The following is an 18,564-nucleotide window of genomic DNA, read 5'->3' on the forward strand; positions in this document are numbered from 1 at the left end:
TATTTTCACAGTTTAGATCATACATGAAAGACTGTCCTATCTCCCCCAATATGCCATAAAATCCCAGAAGTAGGAACCACCACCTGATATTAAAATCTCAAATAGTCCATGAGAGAGAAAGAAGGGAATATAATATGAATGTTGCTCCCCTGAAATGATGGCTGCTAAGTTGGACCTCTCTCCATAAAAAGAGGTGGTCATGATGAAATGTTTGTGTTACTCATTGCACGGATTGATTACAGAATTTTAAATCACATCTGGTTCAAGTGGCATACAAATAAAACATTTTATATTCTTGTAAAATGACAGAGTGTATGTAGACACCCTGAAAGATATAAAAGATAGAATCCACCTCTACCTACAATCATGCACCTCAACTCAATATTTCAGCCAGCACTCAGGCAAGTTGTGTGTGTGCGTGTGTGTGTGTGTGTGTGTGTGTGTGTGTGTGTGTGTGTGTGTGTGTGTGTGCTGGGTTGGGGCGGGGGTGTGACGATGACGCAGCTTCAGTTTGGTCTCCAGCAGACCAGAGGCCTTCTGGCTCTCAGTTTCCCTCCTTCAGAAGGAGAAAGTGCACTTTAAGGTCCCTGGAAAAGTCTTGAAGTTGGTTAACAATAGAGAAATAGTCATACAGAAGCCAGAGTCTGAACTTTGTGTTGGCACCCAAGGTTTAGACAAAGGAAGTGACTCACAGAGACAACAGATATAACAAATCCCCAAGAGAATATGGATTAAATTACACTGGAGCAGCTGTTTTTGATCCATTTCCTGAATTTTCCATGTTCTGTTTGCCATGTGACAGAGAAACACTAAGTCATACCCACCTCTCTTGACACTGTCCCAGACTATACTAGTAACACTTCGGGGGACTCTACCTGCACTCACTTCTGGCAGCGTGTGTCTCTCCCACCAGTGTCTGAGAGCTTATGAGTATTATTCTATTGTAAGCCAGAGAGATGCACTCAGTTTTACTCAGTAGCTTTAGGGTCACGACACAAGCTACTATTTAATTCTCATTCTTAACTTCTATTTGCCACCTCATGTGCCGGTTTACTGGCTGCTGGGGAAGGAGTACTCCCTATGTCATTCAGTGTGAACAGCAGGGAACTATACAAATAGATACCCAGGGAGGGGAGAAGGGCTGAGGGAGGGGCTGAGGAGAGAGAACGGTGCTGAGAACATGGATTCTCCATCCCTAGGAAACATCCAGTCAGCATCTGGCTTCAAGTTTACCATAGTAAAGCCACTAAAAATTACTCAATGGCTTTGCTCTAGAACAGTGGTTCTCAGCCTGTGGGTTGTGGGGGTTTGTATACAAATATCCTGAATCCCAGATATTTACATTATAATTCACAACAGTAGCAAAATTGCAGTTATGGAAGTAGCAAGAAAATTATTTTACGCTTAGAGGGCTCTACATCATGAGAAGCCGTATGAAAATATCTTGCAGCGTTGGGAAGGTTGAGAACCACTGGTGTAGAGCGTAGCTGGGGGAAAGAAAGAGGCAGTCAGGCCTCTTAGCCAGATCTTCTTGCCATTTCTCTTGAGGACAAGAAGATAGAGGTTAGGGCAAGACATGGAGGTCGGGCTATGGGGCTGCCAGTACTGGATAGCGCCTGACTTCTGAGGCTTCATGTGTTCACTCACTGAGAAGAGAGCTGTGCTCCTGACTATTATCGCCATTTGAAACTGGCTCGCCATGGACTGTCTCCTGTGAATGACAGGACCCTTGAAAACAATCTTTGTTAAGGAGCTGCTTCTTACCTGAAAGGAATTCATTTGGCGAAGGGACACAGGCAGGGAGACGTTGTTCCTTGATAGTATCAACAGCAGCTCCAAACAGGTTGCAGAGGGCAGGGTTAAAGGGTGGACGCTGATGTCACCTTCCCAGGAGCTGGCAAGCCTGAAACACACAGATATGTTAGCTTTCATAAATGCATGGTCAGAATTGTTTTAAAAACATGACATAGAGGAGAACTCATCTGTGTGTGTATTGTGTGAGTAGAATATATAAAAAGTAAAAATACAAATAAGATATGGTTTGGTGGGTAAAGGCAATTTTGCCAAGTCTGAGGACTTGAGTTTGATCCCAGGACCCTCATGGGGAAAAGATGGAACTGAGTCCCATGACATACAATGTGTGCTTTGGTGTGGGTACATGAACACACACACATACAACACACACACATACAACACACACACACATACAACACACACACATACAACACACACACACATACAACACACACACACATATAACACACACACACACATGCAACCACAGAATACATTTTTTTATATTCACAAGGCAAAGGTCCAAGCCATTTTTATGCTGTGGTTGGCATGAAGCAGACAGAGTACTCATTTTCAGGAAGTTACTTTCATATTCAAAGTACAAGAGTCAGAGGATGTCCAGGCTCATTTGAATGAGATCAGTTGGGAGGGGTGGGGGCAGTAATGGCTAACACATTAGCTGTCTTCCATGTTCCAGAGGCTCTGTTCACACAGAATGTGTGACCTCATTGATGACCCTTAATGATGACCCTTAATCCAGCTAAGCAAGAGTCATCACCTTCATTTTATAGATGTAGAGTCATTCTGAGTGTAGAGGAACTTGGGAAATGTCTGGGTCGGTGACTTTCACACTTTTAAAGTGTTGGGATCCTTTTGTTCAAAAGTCTTGCGACAGGCCAACTGCCACACAAATAAAAGCAAAGATGCTGTTTGAAGAGGCTGAACTGGCAGGATGTTGCCCTTCATCCTTCAGAGGGGCCCTTGAAGCAGCTTTGTGGGATCTGTGGAGCCCAGTTGAAAAGTCTTTCATGTGACAGAGCAGGAAACTGAGTGTTGGACACTAGACAAGGATAGAGGCCCTGTCTGAGATGAGGCAGATGTGGAGACAGTGGTAAGGCTTCGTCTAGAATCCTGGCTTTCAAGTTCCCCAATTAATGAGAAACCCCAGGCGACAAGGCTGAGAAGGTGATGCATGAACACTATAGCTTTTGCTTCTGTTTTCTTGAGGATTTCTTGCGTGATGCCTGCACCTTGCCAGTGTTATTTCTCTCTAAGGAAAGTAGCCATTATTCCAATGGTTCTCAACCTGTGGGTCGCGACACCTGCAGCTTGAATGACATTTTCACAGGGTTAGAATATCAGATATCCTGTATAAAGATATTTGCAATATGATTCATAATAGTAGCAATTATAGTTACAAATAGCACCCAAATAATTGTATGGTTGGGTTTACCACACAAGAAACTATATTAAAGGATCACAGCATTAGGAAGATTGAGAACCACTGTTATAATGTTTTCTAATCTTTTTTTGGATGATATATAAATATATATAAATAATTTGATTTAATATAAATATTTTTTCATGTGTGTCTTGTTACCTTTTCATTTCAAGCTTTGGAATACTCAGTTTAATAAAATAATTTTTTGAGACAGATAGAAATAACATAGAAGAATGAAACTGTTCTGAGCTCTCCATGTACTGTAGATAAAAGCTTGCTATAATATAGTATATTATATGTATAATATATAACATGCATACATTTACAAAGTAAATTTAATTTAATTTACTTTGTAAATGTATGCGTCCATTATCCATTTCTATGAAGTTAACCTCTGAAAATCTAACTGTATACAAATGTGTGGTAACTGCAGCTTGGGGGTATCGGTGAGTGAGAGCATCAGGGAGCATCAACACTGTGCAGCTCAGCTGTGGTCAGCTCCATCACCAAGCAGGTGATTTATTCTGCTGATCCATTTCTGCTGCGTGTGGCAGAGTGATGTCTGCCAACTGCAGGGACTAGAACAGACCACACTCATTTTCCTATATAAGACTGGACTTAGCAAGGAAGTGTTTGAATGACTTCTGTGCTTCGGAGATTATTATTTTATATAGATTGGTTCTGTTGTTTCTGTTTTTACTCATTATATTACATTCTCAACCTTTCTCTAAGATAGAGATAATAACACTATCCTTTCAAAAAGTGAAATGTAGTTTCAACCCAGTGGCTCTGGGCTCACTCTCCACCTATCTCTTTATACCCTCCCCCAAGCCACACTGTTAACTTCCTGTCTTGTATAGCACTGAACTATGTGCTCTGACCATAGAGGCAGCTTCTGGGTCTGGAAAGCTCGTATTCCTTCCAGGACTTGAACTTCTCCTAAAAGAGGTGCACAATGCCATCTCTTTGGAGAGACCATGCTTCTTGTTACTTACTAACACGCGTCTATCTACTCCAGCACTTACCACACCGCCATTCCAGTGCTCTCCCTTAGAATGTGCTCCCATCTCACAGGCTCCAGGTTCAGGATTAAACCTGAGTGGATGCCTCTTGCTTTGCAGTCTTATTTGGAAATAAAGATTAGAAAGTTGCCTCAAAGCTGCCAATTTTACAGATACACTCAGTTTTGTTTTTCGGTTCTGGGGATCAAACCCAGGGCCTGTGCATACTTAGTAAGCACTCGACCAGAGGACTACATCACTAGCCCCTCACTCAGTATTTTTGCCATTGAAGACAAATAGAAATGCACACCCCCCCCTTACAGTTGTATGTTTAGAAAATCATACTTAGAACCCCGCCAACCACAATAGGGCTCACTGAAGCCATCTGCATTCTGAAAAATTTAAATGTATACTAAAATTATTTGCTTCAAACCTGCATCTCATTAAAAGCCACAGGACACTTCCTTAGACTGCATGTGTCCCTTGGAGCTCTCCAGTGAGCTAATGCCTGACCCAGGCTAGTCATGGGCCTTTGGGAAGGGCATCTTGACTTTAGTGAGCATTGTGATTGGCTGGGCCCTGCTGCATTCTGAGGAAGAAGACATTCAAGGCAGGACTGCTGTCTCACCATTTTCCAGCCCCTCTTTGGCAGTAATATTTTTGCAAGTAGAAGAGAAAGCAATAAATATACAAATAAATATTTAAAGAGTTGTCTGGGTTTATTATAGTTGTAAGCTCTTCTCTACAATGTGTGTTTAAATTTTATAAGTCCAGATCTTAAGTTTCTTCTATCGTTTTTTCCTGTGCCTAACAAGTCCAAACAACAGGCATGCTGACTGTATTTGTTGTCTCATTAATTAGAGGAGCCCTGACTGGCAGGCACTGTTTATTCCAGCATTCAGAAGGGTCACATGACTGCTCAGTACCACAAGGTGAGTGATATGGTGGGAGCAGAGGAGTCAGCTTGACTTGAATCCAAAGACTATGCTGTCCCCATCACTCTACATGAATACCTGAGGATGCTGTGCACACAGAGGTCCTCTCCAAACAGAAAGAAGACTCTTGCAACGGGCTGTGCTAATCTCTACTACTTTATAGCAAGCTTTTATCTACAGTACATGGAGAGCTCAGAACAGTTTCATTCTTCTGTTATTTCTATCTGTCTCAAAAAATTATTTTATTAAACTGAGTATTCCAAAGCTTGAAATGAAAAGGTAACAAGACACACATGAAAAAATATTTATATTAAATCAAATTATTTATATATCATCCAAAAAAAGATTAGAAAACATTATAACAGTGGTTCTCAATCTTCCTAATGCTGTGATCCTTTAATATAGTTTCTTGTGTGGTAAACCCAACCATACAATTATTTGGGTGCTATTTGTAACTATAATTGCTACTATTATGAATCATATTGCAAATATCTTTATACAGGATATCTGATATTCTAACCCTGTGAAAATGTCATTCAAGCTGCAGGGGTCACGACCCACAGGTTGAGAACCATTGGAATAATGGCTACTTTCCTTAGAGAGAAATAACTTTGTTACCCGCCCCCCCCCCCACCACCACCACCACACACACACTTTTTTTTTTACCTTGTCCAGAAAAAAGTTACTTTTATAATGTTGTTATCGATTCTGGTACAGACAAACACATGTTTCAACTTTTAAAAAAAAAATTTATTTATTTATTTTATGTATGCGAGTATATGACTGTCACTCTCTTCAGACACACCAGAAGATGACATCAGATCCCATTACAGATGGTTGTGAGCCAGAATGTGGTTGCTGGGAATTGAACTCAGAACCTCTGGAAGAGCAGTCAGTGCTCTTAATCACTGATCCATCTCTCCAGCTTCAGGTTTCAACTTTTTAAATGGCTATCTATGGTATGAACCATCAAAAAGGGCATTCAACCAAAAATGAAAACACTTTAGCACTGGCTTGTCACTCACCAGCAAGTCATCCTAGCTAAGTAAACTGCAGTCTGGTTACTTCAGAAAACCCCCATACTTAACTCATGTAATACGTTACAGCATCATGATTTATATGGAAGGACATTTTTAAATCTTTTTTTTTTTAATTTTGTTAAAAGTTACAAAGAAAAGTAGCTATCCATATCTCCATGTGATTATGAACATCTGCATGGTTTCAGCCCAGCTCTTAAGATATCCTGTGATTCAGCAATCTTCCTTACTGAATGAAGCCCATTACAGGGAGGCCTGTTTGTCCTGACCCCAGAGCCAGGAAGTGACAGAAAAGAAACAAGAATGACCCTTCCCAGCCAAACCCCACACTCTGTGCTCTACCATAAAAAAGTATCCTAGATATTATTTAGTTGCTTACATCCTAAAAGATTGTATCCCCAAAGGCCATCAATCAATAACTTTTGGGTATGGACATAGACAAAGCAGCCAGAGTTAAGATGCCTCAGGTTTCTTACACTCAACCAGTCCTAACTAGTCCTATAGCACATTGTCTGTCAATGTTAAAATTTACAAACTGCCTCTTATTTCAATCACATTAATTCATAAACAAAGAGAGTATTACTTGAAAAATAAAAGTGGTAGCTTAGGAGACTAAGAGCTCTGGGTATCATTCCTCTAAATCTTTACATAATATTTGTACATTCTTTCTTCAATTAAGGAAGCAGTGTAGGACGGTGGGAGAGGAGACAAGAGGAGAGGAGAGGAGAGGAGAGGAGACAAAAGGAGAGGAGAGGAGAGGAGAGGAGAGGAGAGGAGAGGAGAGGAGAGGAGAGGAGAGGAGAGGAGAGGAGAGGAGAGGAGAGAGGACAGATGCAGAAAGGAGGGGGAAATGTTGGGACATACTTAGAACTCAGTTTACATTAAAACACAGCAGTTTTGACCTGGGTTTTAAGACACATGTTGACACAGCTGAGATGTCACTTGTACCTACCCACCCATGACTCAAACATCAGTGCACATCTGATAACAACGATGATCAAAGCCTGTTGTGAGACATGGGGCAGACTCAGGCTTTACTTCTGGTATTTCCTGCAAAGCATCATAACTATTAGATGGGAATCAGTTGTCCCCCACTAAGAATCAACAGGAAAGATACTTCAAAGGGAACAAGGAACCAAACATCAATCGGGAGTCATTTCCGTGACTTTTAAGCAAGGGAAGAAAAAGCTTTTCCTAAGAGGCCAGAACTGTCAGTTGGTGACCGGAGTCTGGGAGACTGAAATGCAAACTGAGGACACTCTGTCCACTTTTCTAAACCTTTGCATCAGGAAAACTCCCCAGAGAACTCACTATATGGCCTGTCTATTTCAAGACAATACAAAGGGGAGTAAATGTCACGCTTTCACTTCCAACAAAACTGGTGATATTGAGGATGAACAAGCCAATCAATATCAGGGTAACATCCCAGAAAAATAGAAGGTGAAAACATGGAAGTCATTCAGTGCAATGTAAATTGGAATGGCAGGGTTAGCATAGGAACTGAATACTGAAAATTAAAGTATCTTCAAACTGTTCAACATATTGTCTGAGAAGAAAAGATGCTAGCAATATGAGAAAACTAAGATGAAATGTATTAACTTAGATCTTGGATCTCACACATTAGTAGATAATATGGACTTTTTAATGCTAGAACTGAAGACAACAGCGTATAAAAGATATCTAAATATAATGCTTTTCAAGCCTATAGATTTCAGAAACTCAGCTGAAAAACTATAATAATAAGGCCACCAATTTAGTCTCTCAAAATAAGAAAGCAGGCAAGGGACCACAAGGGGGTCATAGCATCATGAATATAAACCTGTTTGATATGGAAGTTGTACAAGAAAACAAACGAAAGGAACTATTCTCAAGGACACAGAAGTGTAACAAAAGAACTCAATGGACTGCGGCTGTGTTTCTGCTAAGTCACGTTAACACTGCTACACACTCAGTTCAACAGCATACTATCTGTTCATGGCCACAGGACAGATCCCACCTCCAGTGTTAGAAGGTGCTGTAGCCTGTAACTCTAGCACTTGGAAGGCAGAGGAAGGGGGAAGGGAAGCTGAAGGTCATCCTTAGCTATAAGAGAGTACAAGCCTTGCTGGGGCTACGTGAGGCTATGATGAAGCAGAGAAAGGGGAGAGGGAGAGACAGAGACAAACAAGGAGAGAGAGAGAGAGAGAGAGAGAGAGAGAGAGAGAGAGAGAGAGAGAGAGAGAGAGAGAGAGAGAGAACTAACTCATAAAAACAGACCCATGTACCCAGCATATTTAAATATGATTAATTAAGTAATAAACAGAATCTGCATGACATTTTTTCCCAAAAAAAGTTACAGAAAAACCTTGATTTAAAAAAAAAAATCATACTAATTCTCTAAAGTAAAGAACTTTTGAAAGCCAAAATGTGGGTACACAAGTCTTGAAAGTTCTACTTTTCAAATTGCTAGTAAGACCTGCGCTATGAACTTGTCAAGGAAAACTTCCCACAAACCAACAAGTTCATGGAAGAACAGACGATAGTCTGGGCTAGCCGAGTGCTTTCTAGAATGCATGAAAGCCCGATGTGCCCCGAGAACAAGCTGAAACCAGCATTGTCCCTGCACTCCCAGCACTCTGCACATAGAGGTATAAGAATATACAGGTCATTCTCAGTTATCCAACCTGGGCTACATGAAACACTGTCTTTAAATAATGTTGAAGGGCAACAGTTCTGCTTTAAATAATGTAATAATGGGCTAGAGAGATGACTCAGCAGCTAAGAGCACTGGCTTGTTCTTGCAGAGCAAAAGGTTTGATTCCCAGCATCTCTATATAGTGAGGTGGTTCATAACCATCCATAAGTCTAATTCTAGGAAATACTTCTGATCTCTGTGGACACTGCATGCACATGCTTACACGAAGGTACAACACTCATACACATAAAGTAGAGCAAATGAATGTAAACAAATCTAGCAATAGAACAGTCTCAAAACTTAACATAGTAATTCTTACCTAGAAAGTGAGATTCCCAGGAATTGAGGTTTTGTTTGTTAGAAATGATTGCATTATTGCAAGACACCAATTGGTGGGAGCATAAGAATATACTAAAATCACCCAAAACAACAACAAAATCTAGAACATTCAAACTATTCCTTTGGCATATTGATAGGTTTTACTTGTTTGGGGATTCAGAACCAGGCTTTACAATGTAGTCCATGCTGGCCTCCAAACTCACTGCAATTTTCTTGCTACCACCTCATAGTGCTGGGATTACAGAGGTGAGGTACTGGAGATTAGACTCATGGCATCATGCATGCTGGGTAAGCATCCTGCCAATTGAACTACTTTAAAGACAATCTGGTCTATAAACAACCTCTCTGAAACTCCCTAACTGGAGTGATGTCACTGAGAACATAAAATCGTAATCCTATTTGAAGAGGCCAGCTGCTCCCTTAGATCAAAAACAAAAACCCTTTGTATCATAGAAAATTTCAAATACACAAGAGAAAGAGACAGGTCTACCAAGCTCATGCACAGGAAACTGAGAAAAACTCTGAGCTAGTCCTGTAGACTAACTCTCTCTACATCTGCTCTTAATATCTGGTCTTCTGTGGATTCTAAAAACCAGTGACTTCACAGGCATTGGGGGCACCTCTGCCAGGCATCCATCACTACAGGAAAGCTCATTTGCACGTGTGCAAACCAACGGTGCTCCCCTAAACTCCAATCGCTTTTCTCAATCCCCAATCTTCATCCTGTAAAGATCCCCAGGCCCTACCTTTGGACAGGTGAACTGGACATGTGCTCTCTTTACAAACTTTCCATTTGTAAAATTTATTTTTTTTTTCAGTGATTGACCCACTGTGTAGCAGGCAGGGTTTGGTAGCATTTCCAATCATCAGCTTCAAACCATCTCTTCTGAACAGTCTAGAAAATGGTCCACAATACCTGTATGAGGCCATCTATTACATTCATAAAGAGGAAATGTGAAAGAATAAATAGTGAGTAACAAAATCAGGGCAAAGAGAGCATAACAGCATCGTGGGTACTTGAAACACTGGACTGAAAGGAATGGAGGAGCTGAGCTGAGGGAGAAACAAAAGGCAACATCATCAAATCAGGGGCTCAGAGACAACCAGCAGAAATCAACAGGGGAACAACTAGAGTTCCTAATTGAGAATGTCCCAGATGGAGCAGAGCATTCTCACCAATGAGACTTCCAAGGAAAAGAACAAATAGCAGTAGCTAAATAACACCATCAATGTATTTCCAACCACCCAGCAGAAACTGACTGGAGAAGCGGAGCCAGTTGGCAGCAGCTTAAGTTCTCAACAGAATCCTAGGCAGAGAGTTCTGCATCCTCTCCAAGCTTCTACCTTCTCTCTCCCACTGTAGACATTTTTATAGTTTCAAAGAAGTAACAGTAACCTCAGCTGGAACCTTTATCTGACAAGGTTTTGAAAACTCTTAGTTATATCTATTTTATTCCCCCTTCCCAGGGAGATCCATGCTTTCTATAATAACATATACCTATCTTGATTTTAAGTTACTCCAAGGCCAGAAGCTGCAGGCCTCTGGATCTATAGACATTTGTTGCTAACAGTGGGGAGATTAGGTAAAGGATTTATTGCTAGTGCTCCCTTCCCTAGCCAGGCAGCCAGGAGCTCCTTAATTTCTTGGCTGGTTAACTCTTTGTGAACCAGAGAGAAAGGAATTAAAATCTTTTACTCAGACACACAGAAACATATACATTCATTTACACATTTACATTTTCATTTACATATTAACACATTCACATTTTTGTTGAGCCCAACCACCTGTCACACTACACAAGTATTCATGCATGCTTACAAATACACATATACCCACACACATACATACAGACAAACAGACATAACCATATGGATGGATGAATGGATGGATGGATGGATGGATGGATGGATGGATGGATGGATGGAGTAGAGCCCCCAAGCCAAACCATCCAACCACTTTATTTCTTTCCTCTGGCCTTTTTATACCTTCTTACATCAAAAGGTCTTTAGAAAATTACCTAAGATAAAATGTCACATAAAATGGGAGTTACAGAAGGATGTGAATAGTAGAGAGAGGAGGATACCAGCCTAACTGGTAGCTCTAGGCCAGTGAGTGACCCTATCTCAAAAGAGTTGGACAGCATGCTATGGGTAATACCCAAGGTTGTTCTCTGGCTTCCACATGCATATGTAACAAAGTGCATGCACCTGCGCGCGCGCACACACACATACACACACACACAAACACACACACCTCTATGTTAGATACATTCTATATATCTATACAGTAAGTGCATACAGACTGTTAGGTCCTTCTTGGTGGGAATATAAGTACTCTTGGGGAGTTATATATTCTATCTTTGATTCAATTCCTCTTAGTGGTAGGAACTGATGAGACTAGAATAGTCTCTGTGCGTGTTGAGGGGCGAGGCAGCTGCACGCAGTTTCATCACCTGTGCAGATCCACGTGACTACAACTGACGGCTCCACTTCAAGGATCTGTGGGTTTTTTTGAGGCAGCCACAACCCTTCCTCTCTCTCCCCACCCCCTGCCAACACTAGTCTAGTCTTCAGCTTCATGACTCTGTTATTCCAAGGACATCCTGTCATGGATCCTTACACACAAAGCCTTCTGGAGCTCTGCAGTTGTATAAAGGCTGGATGACATGATAAACATGTGCTGTAATTTTCTTAATTTTAATATAATCAAACATATATCATCTTTTTTTATTTAAGTTTAGCACTTTTTTATGTACTGTCTGAGAAATATTTTGTGAAATTTTAAGGGATTTTAATGCACTCTCCCCTCCTTCAGCCACTCACACTTCCTCCTTCCCGCACCATCGCTGACCGCCATTACTCACTGGCCTCCCTCTGCCTGCGGGTCTACTATGATATGATAACAAATACTACCTAGGGGCTCATGCTGCAGGCCTCCAAGTTATACCTTGGACACTGCTTCTTCCTATCTCCCTGCAATGAGCAAAGCTACCATGATGCTTATGCTTCACTTGCATCTCTTTACATCTGGTACCCGATATGTACAGACTAAACTATAATCATCCGAGTTTCAGGAGAGCAATTATCAGTGGGAGGGCAAGTGTGCTGTCAAATTTAAAGAGATCAGCACTAAAGTCTATGTCAATTCACCTCTCTGCAGCCATCCCCAAGAGTATTTATCTCATATTCCCAACAATGAACTAACAGACTGAACTTTTAAAGTTGGCTGGAAAATAGTACATTATAATATCTATAACTTATTCTGATACATCTGTTTCCCACCTCTCTTTAAGCCGATTAGCTCAGGTGTTTTGTCATAGTAACAAACCCAACACACTGTTCATGAGGAGGAGGGATGACAATCCAATGGCCAACATCATAACTCCTGTGCAAGAGTTCTTGATTTAGCAAGTTTTCAGAACTTTTTGAGAAGCTACAAGTCAATGGGACTGTGACAGTGCTGGCTGTAGGTTCACGTTTAAAAAGCACCACATAGAAGCAATGATAGCTAAGTGTAGAAGCGCTCCAGTATGAAAAGCGCATGAAAGCGGTATGAAAAGTATTAAAAGACAGTCATAATCCCCAAATATAAATGTGGATGAAAACGCAGTTTGGTGTTCTTTCTCTGCTGTGTACATGGCAGAGCTCTGCAATCTCAGAGTTATAAATCAAATGATGTGCTCTAGTGGGGCATTTCTACTTTTGACATCCAAACATGACTCATTCACATGAATGCAAAAAATGCAAATATTTAAAGAAAAAAATAGTTTACTCCGTCCTTTACAAAATTTATTCTTTAAAGTGGTGGCTCATGCTTAAATCCCAGCAAACAGGATGCAGAGTGAAGCTGATCTTACTCAATTCCAGGTCAGTCTTATAGTAAGTTGCAAGCAAGCTAAACACATAGCTAAACACATAGACACACACACACACACACACACACACACACACACACACACACACACGGATGAGGAGAAGGACTTATTGTCTTAAATAATGACATAATCATTACCAGTTAATTTTTAAAGTAAATTTCCTTAGAGGTCTTCTGGCGAAAGTCACGTTAACAACTGTTTGAAGCCCTAAAAGCAACATGCTACTACATGCTTGTAAATCTGTCTGTTGCTGTTTCTGCTGTGAGTAACTTAACAAAAGCGTTCACTCAAAAATCTTCTAATTATATTAAGTAAAGTACCAATTAAAAAAAAAAAAAAAAGATAGTTGGAAAAGTCAAGAGGATTGCCTAGTTATATGGCATAGAGAAAATATCTCTACCAGTGGGTACCAATTGCTCCTTAAGAAACTGGTTTACATATAACTGAATACCTAAACCAAATGAAACCAAAGAGTAAGACTTACCAAGGCAACCAAGAAAGCCTCCTCAATCTTACAACTGGGACTCACTCATTGCCCAAAGCTTGGAGACCTCTGGTAGGTAGCACTGGTAAGTATGCTTCAAAGACTGTGTGGATTAAGAACCAAATATAGTTGACTGGGGCTTTAGAAGCCCCACTTGCACTTCTCTGTAATCTTCAAAGGCCAGCTGCTGTTGGGTTTTTTCCCACCACACCACTGAATCCATCTCTCTCTCTAACTGGCTCTCGCTACTCTGCATTGAGTTTACATTGAAGAGACTGTTGCATCAGTTTGTACCAAAAGCATGAAAAAGAAACTTAAAATTATGAATATCCCTGAAGAGCATAGGAGAGTGTGACTGCGTGGGTGTGTCCAAAGTCAGCATTCTGGGCAGACAGGATTTAAAGTTCCTGCAAGAAGTGAAGGGACTAAACGCCTGACTTTATCAACAATATTAATATAACTTACTAATCATGAAAACACCTCCCTCCGATGACTGAACTCATACCAAAATGAAAACTTATTTATGTGATAAAATAAGAAAAGACTGAAGGTTTTTACCTAATATTAAAACAACAACAACAACAACAATGATTGTGACAGTCAGAAAAAAATAGTTTCAGTTGGGTTTAGAAGAACACACTGTAATTCAGAAAGCCAAGGCAGGAGCCTTGCCTCATGTTCAAGGCCAGCTTATGCTACATACCCAATGACTGTCTCTAAACACCAAACATACAAAAGAACAAACCAAATGAAATACCTCAATTACTTTTAAAATAACAATTTAACTTGTAACTAAACAAATTGTTCAGTTTTTGATAAAAAAAAAATTTGTGTGTGTGTTTGTGTGTGTGTGTAGACAGATGCTTTAGTAAAAATAAGCATATTTTTATTGAAAAGATACAAACTATAATTGTCTCTATGTCTCCGTTACTTACAAGTTTTAGAAATGAGTAAAATTAAGCCAGTACTTTAAAGTATAAAACGCCTAAACTCAAGACCAGTCTGATTTGGAAAATAGTTACAAAGTTTTGATTCATTAATAAATAATAATTCCTTAGTATGGACAAGGCTCTGGGCTCAGTTTCCAAACCTCTCCTCCCCAATTGAAAGCAAAATAATGAATAACACATGCCATTAATATCAATTCATGAAAACTTAAAAATTAAGCTGTCTAACAATGATTGTGTGTGTGTATATGTGTGTATATATATACATATATATGCATATATATATGTATATATATGTGTGTGTATCTACATTTATATATGTATATATATGTATGTATACGTATATATATATGTATGTATACGTGTGTGTGTGTGTGTGTGTGTGTGTGTGTGTGTGTGTGTGTGAAGAACATGCAAGGAAGAGGGCCAGCATTTGAGCAGAAGCTGTCGGTGGGGACTTCCATCATAGGACTCTAAGACTTGCAGATTTGGTGGCAAGTACCCTACCTCCTGTGCCATCCTGCAAGTCACATTTAAAAAAAAAAAAAAAACATTTATTTATTTCTCTATCTCCTTGTACATTGTGGTTCTGGGCATTGAACTCAGGTCATGTGGCTTGGTGGCAAGCAGCTTTATCTGCTGAGCCATCTTTCAGGTCATCTTATTTTAAATAAGATAGCTTACCTTACAATAACTCAATCAGTAGTTTGCTCCATGGGGTGGGGGTGGGGGACAAACTAACAGACAAACAAACCTACTGACCTGAATTTAAAATTGCAGGCCTTTTTGTCATTGGCAACACTGACGTTTAGTCAGATGTGAATGAATAAATTTGAAGGTTGTATATTGATAAGATGCTTTTCTCAGATAACAGAAAAAGGGAAATAAATGATACAAACAACTGCTTACTGTTCTAAGCAGATATGATACTATCATTAAGGGAAGGATAAAAACATGTCCCCAGAACCAGGAAGACATTTCTTTTAACCACTAAGAAAAAGAACCACTCTCATCCCAAACCCGCAAGGCACAGTATCAATGCAATTTCCATTAACGAGGAACATGGTGAAAGCTAATGTCCTTGGCCTTTACTGAAAGAAAGCAGTGAATTTGGCTTCTATGGAAAGACTTCCAGCACCCAGCCAGACCTTCCACCTAGCGTCCACTCCCTCCCTCACTGTTGCTAATCAAACCATAAGAACAGCCAGTCAGCCTGGAGCTCGGATCCGAGTAGGTCCTGTAACCTCATCACAGTGCGCTTAGGACTTACAAACTCAACAGCTGTTTTAACAGTTGGGTTTCTCCAAAATTAAAACATCCTATTCCAGACACTGCCTAGCAACTCAGCTGCTAAACAGCTGCTCAGCTTGAAGAGTTAAAATCAAGGACACAACCAGCTTCCTCCGATTTCTAACTGCTCAGAGACCCTTTCAGAAGAGAAGTTCTTAACCCCAAGTTCATGTTGACATTTTCCAACCTGTTTAATTTTTCATACCTGCACTACCTTTCTGTGTGACCTTCAGCCAACACTTCTGCCACATCATCTCTCTTGGAACCTGTCCTTTGTGTCCTTCAGATGCTCAGCCACTACAGCCCCCTGAGGCTCTCCCCATGCAGCTGCTTATATTTTATCCCCTTCCCTCCATCTCACCATATCAAATGCATTTTCATTTAATAGAATCTGGGACTCTATTAAGTGAGATATAGTTTCCAATGATGTCTGAGTTTAACCCTTGAGGTAATGCACTGGCTAGTTTTATGTCAACTTGACGCAAGCTAAAATCATCTGAGAAGGGGGAACCTCAACTGAGAAAATGCTTGCATGAGATCGGGCTGTGGGCAAGCCTGTAAGGCATTTTCTTAATGAGTGATTGATAGGGGAGGACCCAGCCCACTGTGGGTGATGCCACCCCTGGGCTGGTGGTCCTGTGTTCTATAAGAAAGCAGGCATTTTGGAAATGCCAACCATCATTAACACAGCTCCAAGCAGCTATGGAGTGGTGCCAGCCAGAACTTAGAAGACAAGCTGTGTGTGCTACACAGCAGAACCATAGAAGTGACCCAAGCCCCCTGGAGGACCCAGAAGATCGTGAGCAGATCCCAGATATTGGACATTGTGGTTTTTACATTGTTGGAAGTTTAGTTTTGCTTTGATTTGATTGTTACTCTGCCCTGATTCTTGACTCTTCAAGTAAGAAGGTAATTTATTTTTGATGTTACAGGAGCCCACAGTTGAGAAAATTTAAGTGTGTGTGTGTGTGTGTGTGTGTGTGTGAGAGAGAGAGAGAGAGAGAGAGAGAGGAGTTTAACAAAGAACTTGGATTTTTAAAAGAAACTGGATATGTTTAAAGAGACAACTTTTAATGTGTTCAAACGTTTAAAGACCTTGGGACTTTAAAAGTCATTTATCAATTTAATGTGAGATCTTGGGGATGAATGAGAAAGAATGGGTTGTGGCTTAATGGTTATATGTTTGTGTGTCAAGTTGCCAAGGATCAGTTATGCTGGAGAGTTTTATGTCAACTTGACATAAGCTAAAGTCAGCTGGGAGGAAGAACCTCAACTGAGAAACCGCCTCCATAAGACCAGACCATAGGCCAGCCTGTAGGGCATTTTTCTCAATTAACGATTGATAAGAGAGGAGCCAGCCCATTGTGGGTGTCGCCATTTCTGGGCTAGTGGTCCTGCGTTCTATAAGAAAGCAGGCTGAGCAAACCATGGAGAAAAAGCCAATAAGCAGCACCCCTCAGGAGCCTTTGCATCAGCTCCTGCCTCCGGAATCCTGCCTTGTTGGAGTTCCTGTCCTGACTTCCTTCAGTGATCAACAGTGATATGGAAGTATAAGCCAAATCAACCCATTCCTCCCCAAGTTGCTTTGACCATGGCATTTCACCACAGTAATAGTAAACCTAAGACAGGTTGATCATGGCATTTCACCACGTTAATAGTAAACCTAAGACAGGTACAATGTTTAAGAACCAGCTCAAATGCTCTGTGGTATATGGCTTTCATTCTGAATCACTATATACAGTTTTCCAAATGCGCCATCCAATTATCTGTCTTTACTCAGCAACATAGAAACTTTTCCCAACACCTAAATAATCAGTAAGATTATTTAACTTCTCCTGGATGTCCATCTCTTGACCCAACCTTCCTATGGTTTGTGTGTGTTTGTGTGCACACATTAGGCTCTCGTGCCTTCTAAGTATGTACACTCCACTAAGCCATATGCACACAGTCTGTTTTATCCATTCTTTCTATTTATCCATCTGCCTTCTCACCCCTGCCAACTCACTGGACAGAACCAAGCTAAACTGACCTAGATAAAGCTCGTTGAGTCTGCAATTGATCTTGATCCTGACTTTCTAATGTGCCCTCTCCTCTGAAAGGTCTCCCCTCTATACAACGCTACTGAGCTACAGATAATTTATAACCTTAGCTCCCGAGTCTGTCTAAAAATAGATTTACTGCAAGACCCAGACTCATCAAACTGAACATGTTTCAAGAGCACAAAATTCTTCCTGCAGTAGCCCCAGCTCTTCAGCTGCATCATGACCAGAGATTCTGCATATTAATCTCAGAAACAGCCACTTGCCTGTGCAGTCTCAGCGTGAAGACCATAAATGAAAGGGGCTCACAGACCTTGAACTAGCAACAGAGTCCTAGGGTGAATGGACTCTGACAGGGGGATCTAGAGAGCTCAGATCCAGGGCTGGAAGTCATTGAATAACTCAAGTCAAACCCTAATTACAAATACAATAGGGCTCGATTTTGTTAATTAAAGCAGACTTTGAAATGAAGCCCTGCTGTCACCACCCTATTATCATAATATTGGCACTGAAGACACTAGCTCAGAGTTGCCTAAACTTTCTCTTGCAGTCAGTCTGTAGAAAACTGCTTTCTTCCAGCTCACAATACTGTTAGGATCAGTTTTGCTTTATGGAGCTAAACATAGAAAAGTTTTCATTTTTAATAAGAGCTCAGATAAATAACCCTAAGTCCCAAAGGGCCTTATTAAAACAGCCTCGTAAAAGTTT

At 40.6% G+C, this 18,564-nt stretch overlaps 1 protein-coding gene across 2 annotated transcripts in view; it reads right to left on the reverse strand.

Moving 5' to 3' along the window:
* The window catches only part of Ube3d (ubiquitin protein ligase E3D), a 135,822-nt gene that overhangs the window by 65,150 nt on the left and 52,108 nt on the right, over positions 1-18,564 (reverse strand). For both annotated transcript variants that reach the window (XM_076917261.1, XM_034484093.2), the window contains one exon: positions 1,765-1,903. In XM_076917261.1, the coding sequence (XP_076773376.1) occupies positions 1,765-1,903 (139 nt within the window). The remainder of the gene's footprint in view (positions 1-1,764; positions 1,904-18,564) is intronic.

Source organism: Arvicanthis niloticus, chromosome 21 (assembly GCF_011762505.2).
Source record: "Arvicanthis niloticus isolate mArvNil1 chromosome 21, mArvNil1.pat.X, whole genome shotgun sequence".
In the NCBI taxonomy this organism is placed as follows: domain Eukaryota; kingdom Metazoa; phylum Chordata; class Mammalia; order Rodentia; family Muridae; genus Arvicanthis; species Arvicanthis niloticus.